The sequence below is a fragment of the Myxine glutinosa genome, chromosome 4 (assembly GCF_964187855.1).
Source record: "Myxine glutinosa chromosome 4, kmMyxGlut1.1, whole genome shotgun sequence".
NCBI lineage: Eukaryota > Metazoa > Chordata > Myxini > Myxiniformes > Myxinidae > Myxine > Myxine glutinosa.
In genome coordinates this window covers 99,215,119-99,242,428 of record NC_136264.1, presented here as the reverse complement: position 1 = coordinate 99,242,428, position 27,310 = coordinate 99,215,119, and the positions used below count along the sequence as shown (strand labels likewise).

The window sequence follows — 27,310 nt, the reverse complement described above, 5'->3', positions numbered from 1 at the left end:
AGGGTGGCGGTGTTCCAGCCTGATTTCTTCCTCAGTCATGTCAGGGGGGAAAGGCGTCATTTAGTGTTGTACTAAAGGTCCTAACTAATGTTTATGTGGTCTGCAGTGCCATAATGGACAAAGGTTTGACTACTAGGTGAGACATACAAGGGCGCTACTGATTAACCCCGACACTAACTAACACACGAATCTCCTGGTAGATTCACAATTATACACCTTAACCGACAAAACGCCTAAACATGGACTTATTACAGGAAGTGTTCCTTATCGCGACATCTCGAAGCATGTTACCTACTCAGATCTACTCTGCTCTACATTTTGCTCTACCAAATTCGTAACAATACCTTCATTTTATGTACCTGGAGTCATGGTACTCCTTGGATTTCCTGATGGGTCATTGTGGGTAGTATCAATGTCTTTGGGTTTCATTAGGGGATCGTTATGGGCACCACTGTTGTCCTGGCAATGTAAAGTTATCACTTTGTTCCAATTCGCACTGAAGGTCCATTTCATCACTGCACATACAATTTAAACCCCTCCTCCCTTGTAACTTGGAATAATACCTTCTGCAAATGGTATGGCGGCATACTTGTGTTTGAGGGTTAGTGTCGATGGACAACATGTTTTATCAGAGCATTTTTAACAAGAGATTATATGAAGTGTAACTGATATTTTGAGTGCTCTCCCTTTGTCATAGCAAAACTCTTCTCTTCTCTCTTCTCTCTTTTCTCTCTTTTCTTCCGTTCTCTCTCTTCTCTTCAGCATTATTTTTTTTTCCCACCTGTTAATGAAATCCGTCTGCGAATTGTCGCCTTAATAAATGGGATATTGTGCCAGTAAGGTGGTAATTCTCCCAGTCGTGTTTGAGACATTGTGCTCAAGTAGATCGGTAATGACCGAGTTGTTTTTAAACAACAAAACAAAATTGCAATCGATTGAAAATTCATCCAGTTTTTAATTTTCCTTACCTGATAATGCACATGCAAGGCAATTAGTTGAAATGAAACGGCTAGTGATATTCCCATCTAATGTTGATAAAACTCATTTAAGATGGTCTTCCTTGTAACTCTGCTTTGCCACGGTTTATCTCTATGTAACCACAAAGTGTATTTGTGCTGCTTTGAATGTTATTAGTAAACTCTCAACCTTGCTGTAAAGTAGAATAATGCCCTGCATTCCCTCTACACAGACACAAAATACAGAGTGACATGAATGAGAGACATTCATACCAGAAGCTCTTTGACCGAGATTTTGTGGGCCAGTGATGCAACCTCCATTCTATTGCATCCACAGCTTCATTACCTCTGGAGATGACCTGACCACACAACTCCCAGACAAATAGATTCTCATTATCCTCCATTCCTTTCCTCAACTTGTTTGGACACTTGATAGCTAGTGATGGAAAAGTCCCGCATGGAGGCTGTCACTCTTGCTCATCATTGACCATGACTGCGCAGCTTCTTGCTGGCATGCCAAGGGGTGGGCAGAACACGTGTCAATGGGGTGATTTTGGTTAAGCTTTCTCACATAAAATTGATTGGTTCATAACAAGTGGGAGTTTAGGGTTCATAACGCTTCACTTAGGGTTGAAAAACGTCAATCTATACCAAAACGACTGAACTGTGACATCTGTGTATGTGTAATCTCATGAAATGTACTTAGACCATACAAAAACTGTCATTAAGATGTACATTTTACTTACAAACATGGCAGAGAATTGTAGGAAAAACTGTCCTTGTTTAGCACCATTGGGCTACGTAAAGAAATTGATGAAGGAAAATAATTTTGCAAGGAAGCATACACGACAGTACCCTTTGGCCCATTGGGCCGGTGTTACGTTGCACATAAAACTTAAAGCAACTTTACTATTTTGATATTTAGTGGTCTACTTGGGATTTGATGGTCTTCATTTTGCAGTCACCAGGAACCCACTACTTTATAAATTATTTCCAGTGAAGGAGTAATCTTCATGCCTCTTCAACCTGTGCTGCCAGTTCATGCTGGTTGACTTTTAATGTTCCAATGGCAGCTCAGATGGCTGCTGAAGTGTTACCCCAAAATCCCACCAACAAATCTAATATTATGGGCTGTTACTAATTGAGCTACTCTGTGATTATGTGAAACATTATCACGTGTTTGAAACAGATGGCATGTCTTTCAATATGATTATGGAATATATTTACCATGCTGTTTATGATCACAATTAAGTAATTTAATCAATACAAAAATCTTGTATTTAAATTAGATGCCACAGTTGTATTTGGTTTGCCAAACTAGAATGAGTGATTGATTAACTTCTCTAATGGACCATCTACAAATTTCAAGTGCAAAGAATGGTGGAACCTTTGAACTCCACCACACACTCCCACACCTTCTCCATATAAATTGTCCTTTATATATTCCCCTCTATTTCTCTCTCCTCCTGATTTCCCCTTCCATCTCTCTTCCTAACCTCCTTTCTTATTTTATTATTTTTCTCCCTCTCAAACTTCTCAACCTTTAATTTCCTATTCTTTTCATCTTCTCCCCCTTCCCCACACCACCCAGACTCTCTCTGTGCCCTTCTCCCTGCTTGTTATCCAAATACAATTTAACACTCCATGGTGGGAATCGGCAATAATAATTAATATTAATAAGGTCATAGAGTCGTCGCTTGAACGAAGCCGTCGCCGAGGTTCATAAAGAGTGAGCAAATCGGAGAGATAGTGAGGTCCTGTTCCACACAATGATTTATAACATAGTGTGCAAATTTTGTATTGCACACGAGCAGAGACAGGCAGGCAGTGTAAAGATTCAAGGAGCGGAGTAACATGGTCAGACTTCTTCGCCTTACAGACAAGGCGAGTGGCAGAGTTTTGAACCTTTTGTAACTTATCCAAGAGAAACTGAGGGCAGCCAGCATACAAAGAATTACAATAGTCTAGCCTTGAGAGGACAAGGGCACAGACCAGAGTTAGAGCAGCTTGAGGAGTAAGAAAGTGGCGAATGGATGCGATCTTTCACAGCTGAAAGTATGCTGATTTGCAAGTTTGAAGTACTTGCTTGGAAAATGTCATGTTACAGTCGAAAACCACACCAAGGTTCTTGGCTGAAGAAACAAAGTTTACATCGGTTTCACCAACATGAATAGTGGTAGGAAGTAAACATTGTAGAGGACATCTGTGCGATCTTACAATCATAGACTCTGTTTTAGCATCGTTCAGCTGAAGTTTGTTTTGGGTCATCCACGCCTTCACGTCGGCAATACAGCCTTCTAACACTTCAACAGTGGGCACGATTTGTTGAATCGTGCTTCCTTTGTACAGCTGATTGTCGTCCGCAAAGGCGTGGTGATCAACTGAATGTCTGGCAACAAGATCAAATAGAGGCTGAGTGTACAAAAGAAAGAGGATAGGTCCCAGGACTGAGCCCTGGGGAACGCCAAAGGAAAGCGGAGAAGGGGCTGATTTCTGGCCATTGACAACAACTGTTTGCACTCTGTCAGTAAGATAGGACATCAGCCAAGAAAGGGGAGTACCAGTTATACCAAATGTGATTTCAAGACCTTGCTTGTCTGGTTGATTTGTTTGTGAAGTAAATGTCAGCTCTTTCACGAGCCTCGATTCAGTATACAAAAAAAAAAAAAGACGACGAATTAAGACACTATGGTCAATCGTGTTAAAGGCGGCAGACAAGTCCAAAAGAGCAAGAACGGAAACCTTACCACAGTCAAGAGAGGTCAGAAGAGCATTGGTTATTCTTAGGAGAGCTGTCTCGGTGCTATGGCCTGTTCTATATGCTGACTGGCAAGAATTGAAAAGATTATTTGAAACTAGATGGTCATTCATCTGTGATAGCACAATTCTTTCTGTGATCTTTGACAGGAAAGACAGGTTGGAGATAGGACGGTAATTTTTCATGTCGTTAAGGTCAAGGGTGGGCTTTTTAAGAAGTGGTTTAACAAGAGCTTGCTTAAAGAGAAGCGGAAATGAACCCGTAGTCAGAGAATCATTGATAACTGCAGTAATAAATGGGAGGAGGGTGTCCAAAGGCTCAATAAACAAATCGGTGGGAAGGGGGTCGAGATCACATGTTTTTGTGTTTGACTTGAGGATTGTACATTTGACAATTTCCTCAGTAACATGAGTAAACGAACTAAGAGGTCGTCAGTGAAAGCAGTGTTCAGCATCATCGAAGGAAAGGAGTGACTGCTTGTCAAGATTGTTTCTTATTGACTGAATTTTATTGTGAAAGAAATGCAGGAAGCGTTGGGGTAGTTCGTTTTGAGGAAATACAGTGGGAAGAACGGATTTATTTTTGGTGGCAAACAGGCGGTTGGTAATGCTGAACAGTTGCTTGCAGGAGGAGCTCCTAGTAATCCGATCAGGATGAACCGATGAACCGATGTATGGTGTCTGGCTAAGCCTAGTAGTCTTCGCACTGTGCCAGCAATAATATAACACTCCCTCAAAAACCTTCATTGTACAGTGACCTGCAAAAGTATTCACCCTGTCCCTCCTTCCCCTTCAAAGTTTTCACATTTTGATGCTACCTGGGCTTATTTCATGATGCTTTCAAATCAAACTCAACACATACAGCCCTCATAAACTACTCCAAAGTGATGAAGCGAAAAAAAAAAAGAATAAAATGTGAATAAGTTAGATTAACAGTGAAAATCAGATTATTCTCAGTTGCATAAGTATTCAAACCCTTTGCCTAATTAACCCTAAATCACTTCAGGAGCAAATTATTTGTTTAAAAATTTACAAAACAAGTGTAATAGGTTTCACCTGCATGTAATCAGTGGTGTAACTTAAAAATTAAGCTCCCCCACTTATGTAAGGAGTTTTAAGGTGCAAACTCACTTAGTCAACCAACAAAGTAAACATGAAAACTAAGGAGCTTTCCAAAGAAGTCAGACATTAAGTGGTGGAGAATCATCGTTCAGGAGAGCGTTATAAAAAGATTTCAAAGTCACTCATTATCCCTTTGAGGTCGGTTAAATCCATCATTAAGAAGGGGAAGACGAAGATACCACCAGAGGATACCACTAGACTCTACCTAGATCAGGTCGTCCATCCAAACTCAGCAGCAAGGCAAGCAGGAAACTGGTTTGGGATGTCACTGTAAATCCAACAATGACTTTGAAAGATCTGCAAGGTACAAGGCTCTATGTTTGAGATGGGGGTCAGTGTTCATCAATTAACAATATCCTGTCCCCTTCACAAAGCTGGCCTCTGTGGACAGGTGGCAAGAAAAAAGCCATTACTGAAAAAGATGCATCTAAAAGCTCATATGGAGTTTGCGAAAAAGCATATTTATGATACTGCAGGCATGTGGAGAAAAGGTTTGTGGTCAGACAAGACAAAATTTTTACTTTTTGGTTTAAATTTACATATGGCACAAACTTAACACTACACATTACCCAGTCAATACCATCCCTACTGTCAAACATGGTGGTGGCAGCACCATGTTATGGAGCTGCTTTTCATCAGCAGGCACTGGCAAGCTTGTCAGGATAGAAGGGACAATGGATGGTGCAAAGTACAGGAAAATCCTTGATGAAAACCTGCTTGAGTCAGCCTTGAATCTGAAACTCAGTAGGAGATTCATATTTCAGTAGGACAATGATCCGAAGCACAGAGCTAAAGCCACAATGGAGTGGCTGAATAAGAGGGAAAAAAAAAAGTCATTCAGTGGCCCAGTCAAAGTCCTGACTTGAAATCAAAAATTTTTTTTTATGGCAAGACTACAAGGTTGCAGTCCATCTACGATCCCCACCAAACTTGGCAGAACTAGAGAACTTTGCAAGGAAGGGGCAAATATTTCAAAATCTCACTGAAAAGTTGGTGGAGACCTACCCCAAAAGACTCATAGCAGTCATTGCTGCAAAAGGAGCTTCCAACCAAGTACTGACTGAAGGGGCTGAATGCTTTTGTAACCAGTGACTTTTGATTTGTACTTGCTTTTGTGGGTATTCCTGACATGTAACCTCCTTCAATTATAAGTGTTTAGTTTGATCTCTTCAGTTATAAAAAAACAAAAGTTCATTTGAGAAAAAAAAATTCTACATAATTTGGAATTTATCTAAATGTGGCATTATTGGTAGGGGGTCAATATTTTTGCAGGCCATTAAGTCAAAGAAAATGTGCCTAAGTTGGTAAATGACAAAGAAGTAGACAGGTAATTTCACTGGTAGCCACCCACCACTCCAGCAACTTTTTTGCTGTCTTTACAAAGAGAGCTGATAGTGCCACATTTAACATCTCCTGTTGTATCTGTGTGACTAATGAATGCTCTATCCATTTGAGGTTGGCTTATTTTGTGTCTGTATACAGATTAGAGTGTTGAACCCAGAAGAAAAGCAAAAGATCCTATGTGCAGTGGAAGCTGTGCACAGAAGAGGGTGGGATCCCAACTGCTTTCCCTGCAAGTGCAACAGGTCTGTCAATCTTTCAAAACTCAAGAATGAAAAATGCAGGAACTTTGGTCCTGAAGACTTCTTGAAAGCCAATGTGAATCTTACCCATCCTCTCCCTGCACCACCCTTTCCTCAAAATATATTTAACTTTCCCAAAATCATATCCTGACTGCTTACTACTTCATCAGAAACAACCCATTCATACTTCATCAAAATCTCTTCCTTTTATTTTTAACCCTTGGATGCAGTGATTGGGCCTCGGAGGCCCACAAGGTTTTTTTTTTTTGTTGCAAAAACTGTTGTACAATTTTTTTTTTGGAATGAGCCTCATTTTCACCCACTTTCATGTTGTTACACAAAATTCAGTGACAAAAAAAATAAATTCATTCAGGGTCGTCGGAAAATCTGCATTCATCACTTATAACCAGAAAATCCAACACAAATGCAGGCCTGGGGCCTTCGAGGCCCCGCATAAATGTTGTTGTACTACTATGTTATATCATTATTTTCTTGATATGAGCCTCATTATATGCTCCTATAACTTGGTTACAAATAATTCAGTGACAAAAATATGAAAATTTCATTTGGGTTAGTGGGAAAATCTTCATTCTTCACTCGGGCCAGGGGCTTAGAGACCAGGCATAAATGTTGTTGTACTACTATGTTGTATCATTATTTTCTTGATATGAGCCTCATTATATGCTCCGATAACTTGGTTTCAAATAATTCAGTGACAAAAATATGAAAATTTAAATTCGGGTTCGTGGGAAAAGCTTCATTCTTCATTCATAACACTCATGCAGGCCTGGGGTGTTAGAGGTGCCTCATAATTTTTCTTGTGTTATATCCATGTTATATAATTTTTTTGCTTTGCATGAGCCTTCTTGTATGCTCCTATAACTTGGATATAAATAATTCGATGGAATAAATATATAAATATTCCATTCAGATTCAAGGTAAAACCTTCATTCATAACACATTACACATTACACATTACACATTACCCATTACACATTACCCATAACCCATTACACATTACAAATTACACATTACACTTATTACACATTACACATAATCATCATAAGTAAATAAAATGCTCGGGCCTCCCAGGACTGCATTGGTGTAGGATTTTTGACAATGTTGTGGACATATACATTCTAAATAAAAGGATCAGTGAATCATATATTTTTTTTTAGCAAATACTCCTCCATGAGCCTCAACTTTTTTGAGAAAAAAATAAGTTAAAAAGCCCCCCAAGTTGTTTTTTTTTTTGCAAAAATAATCATTCATTACTTGTATGGAATTCTTCCAAATAATAGGATCAATGATTCACATTTTCTGAGCAAATACACATCCATGAGCATCGACTTGGATTGAAAAAGGATATGAAAGAAAAAAAATCTATTAAAAAAAAAAAATACACGAATACATCCGTTGGGCCTCCGAGGCCCAATGGCTGCATTTATGTAGGATTTTTGATGCCTGCATCTAAGGGTTAACAAAGCTTGTTTCCAAAAACCTCTTTACTCCGAAACACTTTGTTTACCAGCATTCTTTTTCACCAACAGCCGAATATTCTTCCATGCCTTTACCCAAAACATTCTTACCACCCCACCCATTAGTCGGTCATAGGTTATCCAGTTGGGGAATCCTGGTATCTTGTTAAGTCCATCTCAGGAGTATGCTCCGCTTTCATCCATTCCTTACTTCAAATTGCACCACAGCCGACTCCGCTCGAATATCAGAAGTGAGAAGGACGAGGCAAAGTTCTGTGTTAGCTTTCAAATATTGCCTTGAACCCCTCTGTCTGTCCTCACCTTTCCCAGTCATACCCAGCTGCTCCTGGACTGTATTTTGCATCTGAGAAGGTGGAGAAGTTTCTGACAACCCTCAACTCTGACTATGCCGCTGGACCGGATGGCTTCATATCACATGTCTTATAAACCGGCTCTGCTGTTCTTACACATCCCTTTTCTCCTCATTCCATGATGTCATTTTCCCTGGGTCAACTTCCATCTGCCTGGAAGTGACAGCAATACATAAAAAGGTGAAAAAAACAGATTCCCTTAACTGCAGACCAATTACCTTACTTCTAATCACCAACAAGGTTATGTTGTAATCCATCATCGCAGTTGACATCAAAATCATTCATTTTCTCCAATCATCATCTCAGATCATCGATTTGGATTGAGACGTTTCCTTGGACATGCTGCCTCTACTCTCCTAACAATGGATGGAGGCCCTCAATGTCAGATATGAGATCATAGCCATCTCTCTGGATATATCTCAAACTTTCGATAGTCTGGCATCCCTTACTCTCCAAACTCTCTGCCATCCCTTACCCTCCAAACTCTCTGCCCTTACTCTCTAAATCTATGGAATTCAAGACCAAGTCCACTCTTTGGTCACTCATTGACTTCACCTACGAGCCAATGTGTGGCTCTCAACAGAATCCTTTCTTCTCTCCCCGTCAAGGCTGGAATGTCGAAAGGTAGTGCTCTCGGCCCCATACTATTCATAATATTCATCAATGATCTCTCTGACTCTGGGAAATCCTCTATCTCTTTGCTGATTCCACTCTGCTGTGACATCCCTCATCCTTCAGACAGACAGCAGCCTCTACCCTCTCTTCAGACGTTGGCAAAATTACAAACTGGTCAAAGACTTGGAATGTCTCCTGAGAAATTTCTCCCTCGCTATCCGAAAGGATTGTACAATAAACCCTCCTATCTACTTTCTCAACAACCCCCTCAGGTTCAGTCACTCAAACTCTTCGGTCTCACTCTCAGCCATGATCTCTCTTGGGCAAAACACATTTCAAAATTGGCCTTCAAAGCCAGTTGCCGACTGGGCATCCTCTGTCGTGCAGGCTTTCCTTGACGCACCTGCACTCGTATCCAAGTACAAGGCTTTCATGCGCAGCTTGATGGCGTATTGCTCACCCCTCTGGGCTGGCTCCACTGCCTCACCACTTGTTCAACTTGACGCTGTGGAAACCAAGGCCTTCAAGATTAGGAGAATTTCCTTCGATGAAGCCGAGTCTATGGGCCTATCACCTTGCATTGCCGATAGGCCCTCTCCGTGCTTTGTCCCACCCCTCAGGTATCTCCATGGTGCAAGTGCTCCGACAACAACTCCCTTCTCGTAAAACTCCCAAAATCCAGAATTACTGCTCATCTAAAACTTATATATATATATATATATATATATATATATATATATATATATATATATATATATATATATATATATATATATATATATATATGTATATATATATATATATATATATATATATATATATATATATATATATACACACACACACACACACACACACACACACACACACACACACACACACACACACACACACACACACATATATATACACACATATACACACACACACACACATATACACACATATACACATACATATATATATACATATACATACATACACGAGGGCCAGTCAATAAGTAACCTTAAAGTTGGAATATAAATTCGAGAATGTAATGTGTGTAGTTGTAGATGACATGTGTTATATCTATGGATAAGAGTCATCTTTTGCCTGTTTTAGATCTGGCAACATTGAGTGTATGACATCAGTAGAGCAGTTATAAAATGGCGGCTCCCTTAGAAGTATGCACCATTGAGGAGCAACGTTCTGTTATCCGTTTCTTGGGAAGTGAGAGTGTGAATCCCAGTGAAATCCATCGCAGAATGAAGATGCAATATAGTGACGCATGTTTATCGCTGCAGCAGGTGTACGACTGGGACAGGAAGTTTAAAAGTGGAGTGTCCAGTGTGGCAGACGCTGCTCGCTGGGGCCGGCCTCACACAGCCGACACACCAGAAATGGTTGCAGGAGTTGAGCGCGTGCTAAGGGAAAACCTTTGCATTACGCATTACGCTGGATGAAGTGGTCTCCGAATTGAACATTAGCCATGGTTCAGCACACCATATCGTTCACAATGTGCTGGGGTTCCGCAGTGTCTGCAAGGTGGGTGCCTAGACAACTCGCACCCGAACTGAAAGAACGGCGAGTGTACGCATGTGAAGAATTTCTGCGACGTTACGAAACAAAAGGCGACACTTTCTTACAGCGCGTAGTGACTGGGGATGAAAGCTGGGTCCACTACCTTCAGCCAGAAACGAAGAGGGCAAGCAAAGAGTGGTGCCATTCAACTTCACCAAAGCCCAAAAAAATTCCGCACACAGCCGTCCGCTGGAAAAGTGATGCTGACGCTCTTCTGGGATAGCCGAAGCCCACTTGGAGAGCATTTCATGCCCAGAGGGACCACAGTCACCAGTGCATCATACTGCGACCTCCTTAAAAATAATCTGAAACCAGCAATCAGATCAAAATGTCGTGGACTACTCGCTACCGGTGTTTTGCTGCAACATGACAATGCTCGGCCCCATACCGCGCTACAGCTGCAACCGAGGACCTGCATTTTGGGTGTCTTCCTCATCCAACCTACTCGCCAGACCTCGCCCCTTTGGATTACCACATCGTTAGGCCACTTAAAGAGGCGCTTGGTGGAAGCACTTTCCGATCCGACGAAGAGGTCCAAGAGGCGTTGCATGAATACCTACACAAGCAGCCAAAATATATATTTTTTGTGGAAGAATCCAGGCCTTAGTAAAGCGCTGGAAAAAAATGCATTGAACGAAATGGCGATTAGGCCAAAAAATAGATATTTCCGGTCTCTGGTCAGCGCACGCATCGATTTTGACCCTGCGCGTCAACAAATTTTTTTTCTTCAAATTTATATATTTGCGTCTATATTTAAATATAGAGCACATTAAACATAAACAATGCCGCGCTGCCTCAAGTATTCGCGTATACTTGAGGCGGTGCCGAGACGAGATAATTGCATTTAAGTGAGCCGTGACGTCACGTTCTCGCCGAAGACGCGATTTCGAGCGTGAGGACTGAGGAGCCATATAATGTATGCATGTTGCCGGGCCGGCACGCTATCTCGGAAAATATGGGTCTGTGAGGGTTTGTGAGAGATGAGACCAAATTCGAGCTTTTTGGTAAAGCACATCATCTCTACGATTACAGAAAACAAAACTAAGCCTTCAAAGAAAAGAACACCTTCCCTACAGTCAAACATGGAGTAGGTTCAGTGATGTTATGGGGTTTGCTATGCTGCCTCTGGCTCAGGGTGCCTTGAATGTGTGCATGGCATCATTAAATCAGGAGATTACCAAGGCATTTTGGAGCGCAATGTTCAACCCAGTGTCAGAAAGCTGAGTCTCTGTCGAAGGTCATGGGTCTTGCAGCAGGACAATGAGCCCAAACACTCTTCAAAAAGAGTGTTTGGTATCGATGTTCATGCACGGTTCTCCCCTACAAAACTACTGCTACGGTTTTGAGATTGGCACATTGAAGTCATTAAAGGTTAAAGGGTATGTCCCCCATAGTTAGTCACACGAGCAACATATAGGCCCATTTGTAGTATAGTTATGTCTTAGTATGTGTAAGAATAGGCCATTTCCCCTCTTAGTGCCTGCGTTGTGTAAAGACAGGAGAGTAGGCCCCATTCATTTTGCGTCTACCCTCCAATTCTACCTCTATGGGCGTAATCCATCCCGCGCCACATTCGGCTGACCACTAGTCGAGTAACACGAGGTAGGCCTGAAAAGGAGGGGCGCGGGGTCGGGGTGAGCGGCGTGGGGGAGACGGTAAGAGCCACCGGCCAATCAGGGCTCTAGCGGCATGGCGTGAGAGGGCGTGGTAAAGCGCGTCTGGTGAGTTTGAGAAGGCTCGCGGGGCGTGCCTATATAACGCGCTGCGCAAAGCCCTCAAAAGAACTTAAATGGCGGTGGCGAAAGGATTAGGAGTCGCAAGTGGGAGCGTTGAAAAGGCCTTATTGCGGATACGCGCATTGTTTGAGGACTTGCGCAGAGAGAGAGAAGAAGAGGCGTTGAACTGTACAAAGTACGCGGGCACAGCCAGACGCGCCGTTAACGCATATTGCACTTTTCACCCACGCGAGTAAGCGCGGCCATAGCTGCAAGTGAATAACCGCCAGCCGCGTCAAAGTCCACTCCCTACCAATTCGCCCCGTGATAACCCGCTCCGTTCAGACACGCGGAGAGCTCCTGCCTTCACCTACTTCCATCTCCAAGGGACGTGCCGGGGACCGGAGAGAGAGCTGCACGGAAGCCATCCCTGGACGTGCTGGTGAACATCATCCTGCCATCTGCAATGCCCGTTTAAGTGTGTGTGTGAGATGGGCCCGTGTCCTTGGGATTAAGAATAAGACTGTATAAGCTGCGCTGTGTCTCTTCATCCTGTACTGTACATACGTGTAATAGTAATTAAACCATTTGTTCTTCCTGTCTTTCCTGAGTCGATCGTACCTGTGATTTCTCCATTGACTAACCGTGGTACGAATCCGACCGCTTGAATCGGGGTCTAGTAAGTGATAACGGCACGGATCGCGTGTACGCAACCGCTCGGCGTATCAACACACGTGGTTCGTGCGAGGCTTATCTCCTCGCTTCAGGGCAGCGCGAGTATTTAGGTAATAGCGAATTTGGTCCTGATACCCTATTTCGCGCTCTCCGGAAGGGACGTCATAGGTCTCGGGTCGCGCCTGGGTAGTCAAAGACAAGGGGACTAATCCCCCCTTGGTAAGGGGAGAAGGCCGGCGGTGGATCCGCAACACTACGTTTCGTTTGTCCATATCCAACCAGCCGTTGCAAAGATACGAGTAGTTTTATGTGCCGTGCCGTCATGAATCCAATCGGCTGGATATTATCATTTATTGAAACGAAGACGGTCTTTGTTGGGTTTTTGTGAAGCAACCAGAAGGCCGAGAGAGCTGCGGGCGGTCTCTTTCGTTGGGCCTGGATCCTATCTCGTTTGCCATGAAGGTGTAAGTGTCTGTGATAATCTGGTGGACTGGGAGAAGAGATTGTGGGAGACCATCGGCATGGATTCAAGCGCTTCCGCGTTAGCCCAGCTGCGAATGCACCGATTTGAACCGCACCATACAGCCCAACTGCGCATGCGCGGCTTTGATACACATGCAGCGTGTCATCCTGTACACGAAGATTGGTCCAGGGTGTAGTCATTTGCGCATGCGCGGTTTTTTTCAGCATTCAAATGCTTCGGCAATCTCCTGTTAGACCACTTGCGCATGCGCAGTGTTGACGCGATCGACGCATTGGAATGTTTGACGGGACGGCGAGGCGATCTCGAGAACGAAATGGCAGTCTATAATATGCTTGAATAACTTCATGATTTTCAGAATAAATACATTTTAAAATAACTTATTAAGCTTGTGTTCATTATTTACAAAAAGGCTGACCTGTCCCATTGGCTGTCTTTAATTTCTCTCTGGACGGCGCCATGGCAGATGAGGAGGACCGCAAGGCATGAGGACACAAAAAACAACACCTTTATCTGTGCAGTCCATGCTTTTCAAAAAGAAAAAAAGAAATGAAAAAAACCCCGCATCACCGCATCAATTCTGGAACTGTGGTCTGACCAGAGACCAGCAATATATTTTTTTCGGCCTTATGTTGAAAAATAACAGTTGTTACACACGTACATGGAATAAGCAAGTTGTGAAAAAAATATTACTTATTGGTTACTTGTTGTGCAAAATGTACACGCAAAAATATTACCAATTGGAAAAAGGTTACTTATTGACTGCCCCTCGTGTATATATATATATTGTTTCGTCTGTGGCCGATGAGAATCAGCCTTGGACTGATAGCCGAACAGTTAACTCCGAGGCAGCAGTTCGAAACTTGGCGGTATCTTTTTTGAGGGACGGGAAGGAATTGAGGACTTTCCTGTACGAGCACACGGGGTTGAATCCGAAATCCAGAGAACAAATAAACACATATGACAAATAAAATGCCAGAGAATGATGAATTTAATGAAATCGAGCAATGAGTGAGGTAAGAATAAATGTTGAAGTAAAGACTCAATCCTAATTTGAGACGTCTCCATCAGACACAAAAACACACAAGGGGAATGATAAAAGAAAAGAAAATGATGTTCTTTTTTATATTGGCCGGCACTCAGGTTGCGTCTCAAAATGTGTCTGGGAGCTTGATGGTCCGGGCAATCCGTGCAGCCGCCCGCGTGGGAAACGCTCCAACAAATGGCGCCGAAAATGCCCAGGCGTGAGCAAGCAGCCAGCCGGCCCCTCCTCGCCTCCACCACCAAACGAGATGCGGCTCTCTCTTCCCCCGAAAAGTACCGCAGTCAAATGACTCCCCCTCCTTCGACTATTCAAATGTTCCAAAGCTCCAAAAGCTCCCCTCCAAAAGCGCACAAACTCCATCTGCAGCCAAGAACCAGAGACAACAACATCTGCCCACCACAGAGACACACACACACACACACACACACACACACACACACACACACACACACACAGAGAGAGAGAGAGAGAGAGAGAGAGAGAGTGTGTGTGTGTATATATATATACACACACACACACACACACACACAGTCGTGGCCAAAAATATTGGCACCCTTGAACTTTTTTCAAATAATGCACCATTTCTTTCAGAAAATTGTTGAAATCAAAACATATTTTGGTATCCACATATGTATTTCTTTGGTTTGCAGTGGAACAAAACAAAAAAAGCTGAAAAAAATTACTAAATCTTAGCTTATTCCACACATGAATCCTAAAATGGCCTGTACAATATTATTGGCACCTTTTCGAAGTTGTTAGAAATATTTAGATTTCAAGCTGGTGATTCTCTTTACTTTGGAATTGAACTCACCTGTGGTGAGTTGCAGGTGTCCGCAATATAAAAATCACTCATTCAACCAGTTTGAATGGAGAAAAGGAGTCATTCTGCTGTTTTGTGTCACTGTGTTGACCCCAATGAGCATGGAGAAAACCCACTGCTAAGGAAGCCCAACTGGAGTTTGCCAAAACACACCTGAACAAGCCAAAATCCTCTGGGAGAATGTCCTGTGGACAGATGAGACCAAATTAGAGCCTGTTTGGTAAAGCACATCATCTCCATGTTTACAGAAAACAAATTTAAGCCTTCAAAGAAAAGAACACCTTCCCTACAGTCAAACATGGAGTAGGTTCAGTGATGTTTTGGGGTTGCTATGCTGCCTCTGGTGGTGCTCCTGAATGTGTGCATGGCATCATGAAATCAGGAGATTACCAAGGCATTTTGGAGCGCAATGTTCAACCCAGTGTCAGAAAGCTGAGTCTCTGTCGAAGGTCATGGGTCTTTCAGCAGGACAATGACCCCAAACACTTCAAAAAGCACCCAGGGATGGTTCAAGACATAAACGCTGGACTGTTCTGAAGTGGCCAGCAATGAGTCCAGATCTAAATCCCATTGAACACCTGTGGGGAGATCTGAAAACAGCAGTTGGGAGAAGGCACCCTTCAAATCTGGGCCCGCTGATGACGTCATGACCCAACGTTAAACGAACTGGATGACCGACATTTTCTCTCTTGCTCTTGCTTTTCTCTTGCCCTCTTGCTTTCTGATCCTGGACTTTTGCTCTCTGACCCTCCGATTTGCCCTGTTCTTGCTCTCCTCTGGTTCCCTTGTTCTCCTTTGCGCGTTTGTGCTTGGACGACGGGCTCCAGGAAGCGATCGGAGACGCCATCGGGAGATGTGCAGGGAGAACGATGCGTGGACGAACGCTCGGGACTGCGCGAGTGAGGCCTGTTTCCCGCCAACGCGCGCGCTTCATGCGTGCCGGGCTTCCGGAGCCTGGGATTCTTGGCGAGACCATCCCCCCCCCCCCCCCCCCCCGAGCTAATCAGAGCTAAGTGCACAATAAACCATACGTTATTGTACACCGCTCCTTTCCTATGCCACCTCCAGGCGCTGCATAACGTCATTGCCAGGCACCGAAGGGGGCTCGGCAATGACGCACGCTGTAAGGGAGTACTCAGTTTTCACTCCGGTTGTTTGTTTTGTTGTTGTACACCGCTCCTTTGCTATGCCATCTCCAGGCACTGCAAAACGTCATTGCCGGGCACCGAAGGGGGCTCGGCAGTGACGCACGCTGAAAGGGGGTACTCAGTTTTCACTCTGGTTGTTTGTTGTACATCGCTCCTTTCCTAAGCCATCTCCAGGCATTGCAAAACGTCATTGCCGGGCACGGAAGGGGGCTCGGCAGTGACGCACGCTGAAAGGGAGTGCTCAGTTTTCACTCTGGTTGTTTGTTGTACACCGCTCCTTTCCTATGCCATCTCCAGGCACTGCAAAACGTCATTGCCGGGCACCGAAAGGGGCTCGGCAGTGATGCACGCTGAAAGGGAGTACTCAGTTTTCACTCTGGTTGTTTGTTTGTTTGTTTTCATGGTTGTTTTCTTGTTTGTTTGTTTGTCCGGGTGATATCTCAGCCATCCTTTGAGCTAGGAAGCTGAAATTTCGGCACAACAGTGAGCAAGTCCTTTGTCAAAAACTTTATTTTTTGTTTTTTGATAAATCAATTAATTGAGGAGTTATTTAATTATTAGCGATTAATTAAGTACTTATTTAATTAATTAAATTTCCTTTCTCTTCTGACCATTAACTCAGGCACCTTTTGAGTTAGGAAGCTGATATTTGGACATGCCAATGACCAGGTGATTTGGCTGCAAAGGCTATTTTTGATTTATTAATTAATCAATTAGTCGATAAAATATTTAAATATTCGATTAATGACTAAATTTTTTTTTTTTAAGTTACAGATTCTGATGAAATGGTGGTGGTTTTTGTGTTCTCTGACCGAATTGATTAATAATTTAATTTTTTAATGATTATTATTTATTTATTTTCATTAGTAATCATTTTTTAATTTTCTTTCTCATTTGGCCAATATCACAGGTACCTTTTGAGCTGGGAAGCTAATATTTGGACATGACAGTGGCTAAATGATGTGGCTATCAAGGATATTTTTGATTTATTGATTAATCATTTAATCAATTAATTATTTATTGATTAATCAATTAATTTTTTTATTTTTTATTAATGACTTATTTAATTACATTTCTAAAAGATACATCTTCGTTTGAAGCACTAGTGGTTTAGTTATGCTATTAGCCAATTGATTAAGAAAATATTTTGTGATAATGTTTTATTGATTTTAATTATACAATTAATCAATCAATTATTGTGCACCTCTCCCTCCCAATGCAGTCTCTATGAGCTGCACTGGGTATTGCCGGGCGCCAGAGGCACCCTGGCAATGCCGCGCTGTAGCATATTTAATTATTTGGCATGGGGGCGGTGTACTTTGAATGTCTCTGTACTTGTTGTACACCGCACCTTTCCTGTGCCATCTCCAGGCATTGCAAATCGTCATTGCTGGGCACCGAAGGGGGTTCGGTAGTGACGCACGCTGAAAGGGAGTACTCAGTTTTCACTCTGGTTGTTTGTTTGCTTGTTTGTTTGTTTTCTTTCTTGCTTCCTTGCTTTCTTGTTTGTTTGTTTGTCCGGGCGATATCTCAGCCATCCTTTGAGCTAGGAAGCTGAAATTTCGGCACAATAGTGAGCAAGTCCTTTGTCAAAAACGATATTTTTTGTTTTTTGGTTAATCAATTAATTGAGGAGTTATTTAATTATTAGCGATTAATTAAGTACTTATTTAATTAATTAAATTTCCTTTCTCTTCTGACCATTAACTCAGGCACCTTTTGAGTTAGGAAGCTGATATTTGGACATGCCAATGACCAGGTGATTTGGCTGCAAAGGCTATTTTTGATTTATTAATTAATCAATTAGTCGATAAAATATTTAAATATTCGATTAATGACTAAATTTTTTTTTTTTAAGTTACAGATTCTGATGAAATGGTGGTGGTTTTTGTGTTCTCTGACCGAATTGATTAATAATTTAATTTTTTAATGATTATTATTTATTTATTTTCATTAGTAATCATTTTTTAATTTTCTTTCTCATTTGGCCAATATCACAGGTACCTTTTGAGCTGGGAAGCTAATATTTGGACATGACAGTGGCTAAATGATGTGGCTATCAAGGATATTTTTGATTTATTGATTAATCATTTAATCAATTAATTATTTATTGATTAATCAATTAATTTTTTTATTTTTTATTAATGACTTATTTAATTACATTTCTAAAAGATACATCTTCGTTTGAAGCACTAGTGGTTTAGTTATGCTATTAGCCAATTGATTAAGAAAATATTTTGTGATAATGTTTTATTGATTTTAATTATACAATTAATCAATCAATTATTGTGCACCTCTCCCTCCCAATGCAGTCTCTATGAGCTGCACTGGGTATTGCCGGGCGCCAGAGGCACCCTGGCAATGCCGCGCTGTAGCATATTTAATTATTTGGCATGGGGGCGGTGTACTTTGAATGTCTCTGTACTTGTTGTACACCGCACCTTTCCTGTGCCATCTCCAGGCATTGCAAATCGTCATTGCTGGGCACCGAAGGGGGTTCGGTAGTGACGCACGCTGAAAGGGAGTACTCAGTTTTCACTCTGGTTGTTTGTTTGCTTGTTTGTTTGTTTTCTTTCTTGCTTCCTTGCTTTCTTGTTTGTTTGTTTGTCCGGGCGATATCTCAGCCATCCTTTGAGCTAGGAAGCTGAAATTTCGGCACAATAGTGAGCAAGTCCTTTGTCAAAAACGATATTTTTTGTTTTTTGGTTAATCAATTAATTGAGGAGTTATTTAATTATTAGCGATTAATTAAGTACTTATTTAATTAATCAAATTTCCTTTCTCTTCTGACCATTAACTCAGGCACCTTTTGAGTTAGGAAGCTGATATTTGGACATGCCAATGAAAGGGGGATTTGGCTGCAAAGGCGATTTTTGATTTATTAATTAATCAATTAATCGATTAATTATTTAATTATTCGATTAATGGCAAAAAAATTTTTTTGGGAAGTTATAGTTTCTGATGAAATGGTGGTGGTTTATGTGTTCTCTGACCGAATTGATTAATAATTTAATTTTTTTATGATTATTATTTATTTATTTTCATTATTAATCATTTATTTATTTTCTTTCTCATTTGGCCAATATCTCAGGCACCTTTTGAGCTGGGAAGCTAATATTTGGACATGACCATGACCAAGTGATGTGGCTATCAAGGATATTTTTGATTTATTGATTAATCATTTAATCGATTAATTAATTATTGATTAATTGATTAATTATTGATTAATTGATTAATTATTGATTAATCAATTAATTATTAAATTTTTTCTTATTGACTTATTTAATTAAATTTCTAAAAGATACATCTTCAGATGAAGCACTTGTGGTTTAGTTATGCTATTAGCCAATTGATTAAGAAAATATTTTGTGATAATCTTTAATTGATTTTAATTACACAATTAATCAATCAATTTGTGTACACGTCTCCCTCCCAATGCCGCCTCTATGAGCTCCACTGCGGTATTGCCGGGTGCCGGAGGCGCCCCGGCAATGCCGCGCTGTAGGATATTTAATTATTTGGCATGGGGGCGGTGTACTTTGAATGTATCTTTACTTGTTTGTTTCTTTGTTTGTCCGGGCGATATCCCAGCCATCCTTTGAGCTAGGAAGCTGAAATTTCGGCACAATAGTGAGCAAGTCCTTTGTCAAAAACAGTATTTTTTGTTTTTTGATTAATCAATTAATTGAGGAGTTATTTAATTATTAGCGATTAATTAAGTACTTATATATTTCCTTTCTCTTCTGGGCAATATCTCAGGCATCTTTTGAGCTAGAAAGCTAACATTTGGACATGACAGTGACCAGGTGATGTGGCCATAAAGGATATTTTTTGATTGTACCCTCAGGAAAGCCAGGAAACAATATCTCTCTACTCTCAAGAGTGAACTCTCAAACCTGTCTCCCTCTTCCAAATCCTGGTGGCATCTTGTCAAATCTGTTTCTGGTGTTTGTTCACCCTCCATCCCCTCCCTTACTTCAAACGGCAACACAGCTGACTTCGCACGTGAAAAGGCTGAATGCCTCAACTCTGTGTACGCCTCAAAATCTTGTGTTCCAAACCCCTCTCTCTCTGTACCCACCGTACCCGGTCGTACCCAGCTGCTCTTGGACTCTGTGTCCTTCTCTCCTGACAAGGTGGAGAAGTTTCTGTGAATCCTCGACTCTGATTCTGCAACTGAACCAGACGGCATCAGCCCACGGGTCCTAAAATCCTGCTCTGCCGTTCTTTCACACCCTCTCTCTGTACTCTTCACTCTCTCTTTTGCTCAAGGTCATCTGCCTTCTGCTTGGAAATCAGCCAACATTACTAGTGTACACAAAAAATGTGCAAAAACAGATTCTTGCAACTACAGACCAATCAGCCTGCTCCCAATCATCAGCAGTCATGGAATCCATCATTGCTTCGGATATCAAATCCTTCCTCTTCTCCAATGGCTTGATCTCTCATCAATTTGGATTCAGACCAGGTCATTCTACACTGGACATGCTGCTTCTGCTGTCTCAACAATGGATGGAGGTCCTCAATGCCAAACAGGAAATCAGAGCTGCCTTCCTTGACATATCATGTGCCTTCGATATGGCCTGGCACCCCTCTCTGCTCACCAAACTCTCCTCCTTTGGTATCCATGGAAATCTCCACGCATGTCTTGTGGACTTTCTCTCTGGTCATAGTCAACGTGTGGTCCTGAATGGATTTCTCTCATCTCCCCTTCCTGTTCAGGCTGGAGTTCCCCAATGCAGTGTTCTCGGCCCTGTGCTTTTTCTGGTCTTCATCGATGATCTCTCCGACTCTCTGGAAAATCCTCTCTATCTCTTTGCTGATGACTCCACTCTCTGCTGCTCCATACTTCATCCCTCAGATCGGCAGTCTGCAGCCTCCTCGCTCTCTGCAGACCTGGTCAAAATCACAGACTGGTCAAACAAGTGGAACATGTCTTTCAATCCTGACAAATCTCACACTCTCACTATGTCTCTTCGAAAAGACCATCTGGATAACCCTCACTCTACTTTCTCAACAATCCTCTCCAAGAAGTTCTGTTACTCAATCTCTTGGGTCTCACAATCTGCCATGATCTTTCCTGGGAAAAACACATTTCCAAGCTGGCCTCCAAAGCCAGTCGCCGACTGGGCAATCTCCGTCGTGCGAAGTCCTTCCTTGGCACACTGGAGCTACTCACCACATACAAGGCTTTCATCTGCAGCTCAATGGAATACTGCTCTCCCATCTGGGCTGGTGCTCCTGCCTCACACCTCGCTCGGGTTCACGTTGTTGAAACCAAAGCTTTCAGAATCATTGGAATCTCCTGCGATGAAGCTGATTGTGAGGGCCTTTCACTCACTCACCACAGTCTGGTTGGTGGTCTTTCTGTCTTCTACCGACTCCTCTCTGGCTTGGCCTCCCCAGCCCTGTCTGTGCTCTGTCCCCCAAATACTCCTACAGGTCGCACAAGATCTGCCTGCAACCCTCTTCTGGTGAAACTGCCAAAATCAAGACTTTCTGCTCACCTTCACTCTTTCATTCCTCTTTTCGCCCGCCTCTGGAACAAACCTCCTCACTCTCTTCAATCCCACTCATCCCTCCAGGTCTTTAAAACAGCTCTTCACCACCATCTCTTATCTTCCCCCATCCAAAACCTTGACCTTTTCTACCTCTGTTAATTCACCCCAGATCCACTTTTCTGAAATACCGACTTCTTTCCTGGAAGTCCTAGCAGTGTCTCTGTGTTTTTTGCATCTCACACCCCCCACCCCCCTTCCCATGCGTCCTCCCTCCCAAGCCCTCTACCTCCCACAGATCTCCTGATGTCCCTGCTCTCAAATGTTGTGCTTGTGTGCTACCCCCTCTCTCCCCATCTTATCTCCCACTCCCTTTATTTCATCTTATGTGTCCGTTTTTTTTTTGTCATCAATGTTCGCTCTTACACGAGCCTCGATCTTGTATCCAAAAAAACAAAAAAAAAAAACAACTTTGCTGTTGGCTATCCGTTACTCTCCCTCTATTAACCAAGGGGAGTCACACGACAATTTCTATAATACAGTATATATATATATATATATATATATATATATATATATATATATATATATATATATATATATATATATATATATATATATATATATATATATATATATATATATATATATATATATATATATGTGTGTATATATATATATTTATATAAATACATACAATATACAATATACATATACATATACATACACAATACACATATAAGCGCACAAATACAAACACATATACACAGATATATTATGGACTTGTAAGTACTTGTAAAAGCTATTATATTTGAAGTTATAAGCTTAACTTGTAAGCAATTAACTGATTTTCCCACTGCTCGGATCATCAGCTGGGCAGCGTTTTTCATTAAGGTTTCCATCTTTTCAGCCCAGAACCTCTCCAAACGGCAGATCCACAACCTTGGCCTTTTTCTTATATCCTATGTCACATATCCTAAGCTATGTTGCTGTTTCAAACTCTTCCCAGAATCCCTCCACCATAATGACATTTACACATAGCACACAAAAGAGAATCACAATGCTACACACCCCTCAGCTGCCGGACCGGTTTCATCACTTATTGGCGAGTCATCAGTGACAGAGCAGACTGAAACTTGTACCATCGAGGCTCCCAAGCATGTACCACATGCAAACGTCGAGCAGTCAACCTACAAATGAAAAAAGAAGGCCCACCCACATCTCTCACATGTGAATGGAAGCAATAACCAATCAGCTCTCACCTAATCAGATAACCCAGGTGGCTATAATTAAATAAATAGACTCTTCTTGTGCTCTTATAGCTGAAAAAACTGCATAAATGCAACCAAGAAAGGCTCTACAAGATGAGCCCTTTTACTGTTTCTAACTCTTTCCAGAGTCCCTCCACAGCCATAACAACATTTACACATTGCACACAAAAGGGAATCACATTGCATTGTTTGTTTTTTTTCAAAGTTTTCACATTTTAAGGGTGTTGAAAGATTATCTTTAGACGTTATATTTGGGGAGGGGTAGGAAGTATTGTGATGTTGATGGCTAAGTGCAATCTCATGTGTGTGTGTGTGTGTGTGTGTGTGTGTGTGTGTGTGTGTGTGTGTGTGTGTGTGTGTGTGTGTGTGTGTGTGTGTGTGTGTGTCCGTGTCCGTGTGTGTCCGTGTGTCCCTCATGCCGCCAGCTTTGAGGAAGCTGCCAATGTGCTCATAAATGCAGACAGGCACTGTGGGTACATCCAGGCCTATATGACACATCTCTACAAACAGCTGGAACAGGGATCCCTTCACCCAACCAAGGCATGAACCATTATCGTCATTATCAATCTCTTAATTATTTTCATCGCAATTGCTGTTTAAACCACTGATTTCGGCGATGTTATTGTTGGCATCAGCTATGAATTAAAAAAACAATTGGCAAAATTTTGAGGGTGTGGTTTCAATGTTGATCTTGTCTATCACCCATGATGGCAGCTGCAGCCAACAGCTCGCTTATTTGTCACAGTTGTTTGCAACTGGAAATACAATCAAGGCTGGGAATAAATGTGGGACATTCAAATGTGTTTGACGAATTAAATCATCCATATATGTGTGCATGCAATACGTGGAATATGATGATGTCACGCAAAAAAAAAAAAAAAAAAATTATGTTGATGTTTGGGCAATCTCATGAGGAGCTGAGTTTGTCATGCTTTGAAGAGGAAGAGGAATAAGTGATAATGCTTTGTTCACGCTGTTTCTCCGTATTCTATTTGTTTCCAATCACAGGAATGAAATTAAGGCAAATGGGAATAAAGGTTGAACCATTTTGCAACTTGAAAAAACACCATATCCTATGGAGGTGTGAATTATTAAGTTGAAAGTGCAGAATGAGAACAGCCTTGCTTGTATATATACACAGGTTAGAGGAAGCACTAATGGTGTTAAATTTTTCAGATTTCCATACTTAAGTGTTTGGGATCCAATCCTCAAATCGAATCCAGATTTTGATTATGTGCTTTAATTAGTCAGTGAGTCGATCGTGTTTCCAAGCCAAGGCACGTTTAAATAGGCGGGTTAAGAAAACAAGATGGAGGTTTAAGAACCCAGTGACGTCACCAAGAGCTGACAAAGATGGTGCACTGCCATTTTGGTAAGGCTTGTTTTTTTTTGTTTTGTTATGAGGACCTTGTTGGTTATCTTCAAAAAGGGTATTTTAACACTCAAACGCCCAGTTTTCATTCATGCAATCCCTTGGATTTCGAGAAGTATGCATGCAAAGTTTGGGGCCGCTACGTTTTGTGGTTTTGGAGTCATGGAGGAGACACACACACTGACACACACTGCCTTTTATCATTTGAGATTGTATGTGTAAAGTCTTTTCCTTTTGAAATGTTTTTTTTTTTACGGCGTAGCCCATAGGGCAAAGCTGTTTAGAACAGTGTTTGTCCGTATGGCCATATGTTTGTCCCCTCAAACGTATACCAATCAGAGCTGAGGATCTAATCGCATTACAGGGTGATGTGGTTACATCTGATGTCACTGTGACGTACAACGGCTGACCATACTCTGCCATTTTGATTCCAATTTCGTTCAGGCCGAACATATCGTCGAACCTGTCATATATCACAATCGCCATGCTCTACCTTTATGTTTTTCATTCAGTGTGAAACACAAACAAACCGATTGTTAAAATTATCATCAAATATCAAAAGCATAGACGTTACGGATCTTCCAACGACACAGTACGTATAGGGCCATATGCCTTAGGCGTCATGCCTTCATGCCTCGCCTTCAGGCCGCTTCGGACAAATTAGCCCAGGTTTCTTAATACAGTAGTATCGTTTTCATAATAAAAATAAAGCGTTAATACTAATAATATAGTAAATATAATCATAACACTGCAATCCCTTTGTCGTTATTGCAAAGTTTCTAGGTTTAAGCGGTGTATGGCTGGTTCATTGTTGACTCAAAACAGAATAAACCAGTGTCTCAATGCAATTTCCCATGGTGACAGCAGCTTAGAGACTGAGTTTAGAGAGTCAAAAACATTTTATACTTACATTATTTGCTAACTGGTATCCCCACCCAGGTCATACAATCCTCTTCAACTAAAGTATCAAACAAGCCCAGCTACGCCGCTGTTAGACTTTCGGTCTTGTTTTACATTGGAAGGATGTTTGGCTTTGTGTGCTTTGTAGTCAGAATGTAGCAAGATGATCAGGATTTACAGCAGCTTCTCCTTTGGTCTAGGTCTCAGTGGACTACAAACCAGTGGAGGCAATGCTGCACCAAGCACAAGAACTGGAGAACACACTCGATAAACTGCACCAGCAGGTGTGCAACGTCGAACGGCTTCTTGACAGTGTGAGTGCCTGCTTACCTGCACTACCACATATATACTTGTTGAACAACCAATTTTCTTCTTTGTGACGCAGCGAGAAAATCGATATACTCTTGCAATTGTTTTTGTTTAAAACAGATTATCGACAAAAAGGAGGGCCTTCCCCCAGACTTCATTCCCCTGAAGAAGAAACGTGGTGTGAATCCAGTCCTTTGGCTGTTCATTGGGCTGGTGACGAGCTGCCTGCTGGCTCGAAGCTTCATTCGGGCTTCGACCTAACAAACCTCCAGCCCACAAGATGCCGCTGTCTCGATCTTCACACTGTTGCCACTCATTTGCTCTTGTAGAAATCTGGAAGGCCTTTGCCTCTTAAATTGCAATTTTCTTGTTTGAAGACTGTTGACAAGGTCAATGTCTATTAATAAAATGTTTAGAAAATGTTTTCTTTGTGGGGTGAGCAGATGGTTTGTGTGCAGTTCACATCTAAATTGTGAATTCCTGCAAATTATCAACCTTTTCTCGATGCTTGCTTTATTGAATTTTGTGAATGTCCCTGGCAATTAAATTCTGAATGTTTTTTGTTTTTGATGATCAGGGTTCTGTGTCTCTTTAATGAGTGAAACCCATGAAGTTTAATTATCTGAAATTAGCCTTATCTCACTCTCCTCTGCAAAACCTTTTCTAATGATGGATGGATTGGCTGCCGTTTATAGCGGTGCTTCTTAAACTGGTGAATGGTTCACCCATGAACTTTTGTGAATGTGAATGAACTTTTTGTTCATTTTACATTTTCGAGCAATGTGATGACATGAGCCATATTTAACTGTACATACAGAGAAGACCGAGAAAGACTTGGCTAAAGATGGTGGAAGAAGAAATGCGGGCAAGGGGGTTAACCAGGAGAGATGCAGAAAATAGGGCAAAATGGAGAAGATTGTCATGGGGACCGCAAGGCTAACCCCCGCTCTAGCAGGGAAAATGGCCTTAAAATGCATGTTGTTGTTGTTGTTGTTGTTGTTGTTGTTGTTGTTGTATACGGAGAAAGAAATTTCCTGCCTCACACCTAGCTCGGCTTCATGCTGTTGAAACCAAAGCTTTCAGAATCATTGGAATCTCCTGCGATGAAGCTAACTCCGAGGGCCTTTGACTTACTCACCTCAGGCAGGTTGGTGGTATTTCTGTCTTCTACTGACTCCTCTCCGGCCTTGCTCCCCCAGCTCTCTCTGTGCTCTGTCCCCCAAATATTCGTACAGGTCGCACAAGATCTGCCAGCAACCCTCTTATGGTTAAACTGCCAAAATCTCGGCTCACTGCTCACCTTCACTCTTTCATTCCCCTTTTCTCCCGCCTCTGGAACAAACTCCCCCACTCCCTTCAATCCCACCCCTCCCTCCAGGTCTTTAAAACAGCTGTTCACCACCATCTCTTATCTTCCCCCATCCAAAACCTTGATCTTTTCTACCCCCGCTAATTCACCCCAGATACACCTTTTTTGAAATTCCAACTTCTTTCCTGGAAGTCCTTGCAGTGTTGATATATTTTATACCTCTCCCACAGATCTCTCGATGTCTCCATGTCTCTTCGGTCCTTGCTCTCAATTGTTGTGTTTGTGTCCTTCCCCCTCTCTCCCCATCTTGTCTACCGCTCCTCTT

At 41.9% G+C, this 27,310-nt stretch overlaps 1 protein-coding gene across 2 annotated transcripts in view; it reads left to right on the top strand.

Annotated features, from left to right (window-relative positions):
• The window catches only part of ASZ1 (ankyrin repeat, SAM and basic leucine zipper domain containing 1), a 144,733-nt gene extending 118,486 nt beyond the window's left edge, over positions 1-26,247 (top strand). For both annotated transcript variants that reach the window (XM_068097607.2, XM_078776200.1), the window contains exons 10-13: positions 6,318-6,421; positions 23,521-23,635; positions 25,568-25,681; positions 25,797-26,247. In XM_068097607.2, the coding sequence (XP_067953708.2) occupies positions 6,318-6,421; positions 23,521-23,635; positions 25,568-25,681; positions 25,797-25,937 (474 nt within the window). In that variant the 3' untranslated portion in view covers positions 25,938-26,247. The remainder of the gene's footprint in view (positions 1-6,317; positions 6,422-23,520; positions 23,636-25,567; positions 25,682-25,796) is intronic.
• Positions 26,248-27,310: the final 1,063 nt, after the last annotated feature.